General features: G+C 41.3%; 1 protein-coding gene across 1 annotated transcript; it reads left to right on the forward strand.

Moving 5' to 3' along the window:
* Positions 1 to 629: 629 nt before the first annotated feature.
* LOC127300850 (uncharacterized) lies at positions 630 to 3,990 on the forward strand. Its single transcript, XM_051331041.2, has 3 exons — positions 630 to 966; positions 1,947 to 2,916; positions 3,340 to 3,990. Exons 2-3 carry the CDS (start codon positions 1,967 to 1,969, stop codon positions 3,812 to 3,814), a joined length of 1,425 nt encoding a protein of 474 aa, XP_051187001.1. The 5' UTR covers positions 630 to 966; positions 1,947 to 1,966; the 3' UTR covers positions 3,815 to 3,990.
* Positions 3,991 to 4,474: the final 484 nt, after the last annotated feature.

Here is a 4,474-nt window from a genome sequence, read left to right on the forward strand (position 1 = left end):
TTATTTTTATAAACAAGGCAATTTTTTGTCATTTTTTTTAGGAAACCCATTTAATTATGGTCTCTAGTCAATTGAAAACTAACTTAGATTAGTTCTCATCTAGCAAATCCCATTTAACATGTACAGAACTAGTACAATGAAAATCTGTTATGAAAAGAAATTCAATTCATTGTACATCGGGTGATATCGTTTGACCCTACAAACAATATGTTGGTATTGTGATAAACATGGTCTTGAAAATCTGTGATGAGTCAAATCTAAATCTTGCATACCTAGGGCGAATTTGGTTCTCTTAGGCTAGCTTTGTTTGCACAGGTGAGCAAGTTCGACTGGGACACATAAACCCGTAATCATTAGTCCCACTAAGCACATACTTAATGTATCATTGCTTCACAACAAATCTATCGCGTCTGATCGCAGGACAACTGAACACGCTTGGCGAGGAGAAAACAGAGTCAGAACAGGTAAAATCACCAACAGAAAACAAAGACCAAAGGCTAGACATGCATGTCATTTTTAATTGTGCGGTAAATACATGAGGTTAATTACCGAGGGAGAGCAGCGGTAGAAAAGGACACAAAGAAACAAGAAATAAAAGTATAATTAAAGGCGTAGTTTGGGCGTCATTATCCGCAGGGAAGAAACGACAGGGGAGAGAAACCCCAACTCCCACTCCACCTATCTATCTGTCCAGTCCGCAACAGCATCCCGTCACCCATCGTTTGCGCCATCTCCGCGGGGATTTTTTCTGTGGGATTCACCCCTAGTTTCCTTGGCCCCATATAGCAGCAGGTGGATCAGGGATCCCCGCCCCAACCTCGCCGCTAGGGGCAACTTAGCAAGAATCCAGAACCGGCAGGGTGGCGCCGTCTTCAGTCTCCACCACCACCACCAGCACCGGAGTCGCATGATCTTATCCTAATCAGTTCCGTTGCACCGTGTCAAGCGGAAGTTAAGCAGATCCGGGTATGCACCTCTCATCCATCCATCTCTCTGTACCCTGTCTAATGGAAATGGAATGGAATTTGTTTGTTTGTTGCGATTCGAGGTCAGGGGTTCTCATCGAAATGACGAGCCCCCAAGAACTGAAAGCTTGGTTCTTGGTCCTGCTGCTGATGATGAGCCGTGCCTCCTTTGCTAGCCGCGTCTATCCAGTTAACTAGTTTAGCCGGTGCCACTGCCAGTCTCTTCCAGAGAGGATATCTTTGGGTCGTTTGTTACTACCAGGATCGAGTGTCCTTGTGGATTATGAAATCGTGAACTAGGAGTAAAAATGTCCAGTATATCATGCATGGAATTCACATTGCAAGTTTTGCTAGGTTGTAGAGTTTTTCTTATTTTACATAGTTGACCTTTCCTAGATTTTTCTATTTTGCACTGTAGCCCTTTCTTACGAGCCTTGTTCAAATCAGAAGGTAGAGCCAAGTACGAATCAAATGCATACAAGAGTGCCACATTTTTCCCAATGAATATGGGTTTCAGGGTTTGGTTCAGTTTTAACAAATTTCTGCAGGTCGGCATTTTATTTACATTGTTGATATTTCTAAAATTTTATTGACCAAATGAAAGCTGGTTAATTCTACAGTAGCGGTAGCGTTACCAGGAAGTATTGACCCATAATGTAACCGTGAATCTCATGAACTGCAAGTTTTCACACATATATATCTGCCATGAAGTTCAGTTTGGTCACCTATCTTGAACAACTTGTTTCCAGTCAGTGATAATTATAGTTTGCTGTTTATATTAATCAAAATATGGCGCCATAAACAATGTTACTCTCTCAATGCAACTTCTTTAATAATTTAAGGCTGTAATTTGGTATTCTTCAATGTCTCAATTTATACATCGCGTAGATCATGTGGTTGCATTTTAGATAGGACACTTTTCCTTTTCTTTACGTGCAATTTGTAGGCCACTGTGTATGACAAGTATTTTCCTCTTGTCAGTTTTGTGATCGGTGAAAACAATGGCTGCTGCTGAAGCAAGGGCTGCTTGGCAACGTGCCGCAAACCGCTGTGTGGTTCAGGAGGACAGAAAGAGAGCCCCCAAACTAGCTTGCTGCCCATTAACATCTGAGCAACAACATAATACCAACAACGGAAACTGTTCAACTTCAGAAGACCGTCCTATCTCCAACTTTGTGCCTTTGAGTTGTAATTCTATTAATTCTAATCTGCCACAAGATATCAGATGGTGGCTTCACTTACAGCCGAATTTCGGGATCCAAAAGGATCTTGCTAGTGACCAACGATATTTATTCAGCAGGGAGATTGATGAAAAGGAAGTGGAGGGTTCAACACCGGAGTCTAAACATGAGGAACCATTACTTTATGAAACTGCAAATCCTGACAATAGTGATGATGTTTTTGGGCCTCCATGGATGATTTCAATGGACTATTGGAAGGATTACTCTGAGACATGCTCAGAGGAGTTGAATATCATTGATGGCTATTTTCAAGTTCCTCTCAAGTGCAGAGGAAATCTCAGCGTCAACGACTGTTTGTGTGACAATGAAAAATTCCTGGATTTCAAAAGTTCTGGTCCTCCACCTCCGAAGAACCCACCAAAGGCTAATTTTGATACTGGCACCTCTTGGAAAGAAGGTGAAAAGGCTCAACCATGGTGGCAGATCACTGATGAGAATGAGCTTGCTTCATTGGTTGCAGAAAGAGCAATGCAGAACATCGAGAATTGTGATCTGCCAAGACCTGCCCAGACAGTTCGTGTGCATGGGACAGAATCACATAAGAAAGAAAATATGGGCGAGTATGCAGGGTCATCATCTCCCACAGGTAGAGTGTCACATTCTTATCCTGGGCAGTTAAAAAATATCCAGTCCAGTTCCAGCAGCACAGATGAGTTGGATTTGTCTAATGATGGAGTTTGGCAACAACAGGAAACAAATAATGCATACAGGTTTGTATTCTTCAGACCTTTTTTTTCCTTCTCAGTATCTGAAGTAAGAGGATTCATCAGTCATCACTTGGCCACTAGATGGTACAAGTAGAATTAGTACCGAGAAAAGATGAACAAACCCCTGCTGATTAACTAAAATATTCGAACGGTACATTGTTATTGGTGAATTGTTTGGTACTGTTTGATACATAGTCTGATTTAATCCCACCTCTCTTTTTGTACATAGATAGTTTTGCTTGTATGTTTTTAATAATAATAATAAGGCACAAAACTCCACAATTCACCGATATCTATTTCAAGTAGCATTCACTTCCCTTCTGATCCGTTGAACACTTCATATCTGCCATATTCATAGTTCCTTTTGTTTCATGACCTCTTGTTTATTTCCTCGCAAATTCATAGTTACGTACTTGTTATTTTCAGGAGTGGCCATGCTGAGCCAGAAAGCAAACGGAAGTGCTCGAATCCGTCGGAGCGGGCCCAGCTTTTGGAAGCACTTCGTCATTCACAAACACGTGCTAGGGAAGCCGAGATGTCTGCCAAGGAGATGTACAATGAGAAAGACGACGCCATGCAGCTATTGCTTCGACAGGCCTCACATCTCTTTGCGTGCAAGCAGTGGTTGAAGATATTACAGCTGGAGAACATATGCCTCCAGCTCAAGCACAATCACAAAGGGCATCAGATAGCAACCTTGATAAAAGAACTTCCATGGTTGGCGCTGACTGAGAAGCCCGTGCCGGATCAAGAGAGGAAAGATTGGACAAAGAGGGAAAGCAAGAGGCAGAAGAAGGGAGGTGGCTTCTGTGATGCCCTGTTATTTGCATTCGGTTTAGGCCTTGCTGGTGCGGGCTTGCTTCTTGGCTGGACTCTTGGGTGGCTCCTGCCAATGTTGTGAGTTCTCCCTAGTTCACCTGAGAAACTCTCTTAGCTAGGCAAATAGTAATGTATATTTTGCAACAGAGTGAAAGAGTCGAACTGATAGACACCGAAACCAGTCGACTATGTTGTTTTGGAAGCTGTGGTGGTTAGAACGCAAGGATGTATATATATGTAAATATGTGTGATGTTGTTTCCAGTTTTCGAAATGAAAAGAGTACTTTAGTGAAAAAATCATTTCCGATACTACATGGTCAGATGGAAAAAACAACTTACGGCACACACAATCCATACAAAAAGAAGAGCAAACATAATACATAAAGTCTGACTATTATGCGTGCTACCATAATTTTACTGTACTTTACAAACAAAGGACAGCATTTTGCGGAATCCCATAAATTTGGAGTACATGAAATCAATGATAGAGATTTGAAAAGTAATCTGACATCAATAAAAATCTGCCATTTGATCCTCTTTTTGTGATGTTGCAACAATGAATTTGCATTGAATTTATTCTTCAGTGAATGAATATTTAATCTGCCAAATTATCTCCTCTTTCAGTTAACACGTGACATAATAATCACAACATTGTGAACAGGAAAATCACCACATCATCAAACTGAAAGCATTGGACATATGGACAAGAATTCAGTTTAGAAGCAAAAGAGCACCTAAAGTG

Source organism: Lolium perenne, chromosome 7, assembly GCF_019359855.2.
Source record: "Lolium perenne isolate Kyuss_39 chromosome 7, Kyuss_2.0, whole genome shotgun sequence".
Classification (NCBI taxonomy): Eukaryota; Viridiplantae; Streptophyta; class Magnoliopsida; order Poales; family Poaceae; genus Lolium; species Lolium perenne.

Bases quoted from the DNA above. Each gene is read 5' to 3' on its own strand.
- LOC127300850 (XM_051331041.2), top strand. From the start codon at position 1,967: ATGGCTGCTGCTGAAGCAAGGGCTGCTTGGCAACGTGCCGCAAACCGC. The intron at 2,917-3,339 runs GTTTGTATTCTT...TGTTATTTTCAG, and splicing joins GAAACAAATAATGCATACAG to GAGTGGCCATGCTGAGCCAG.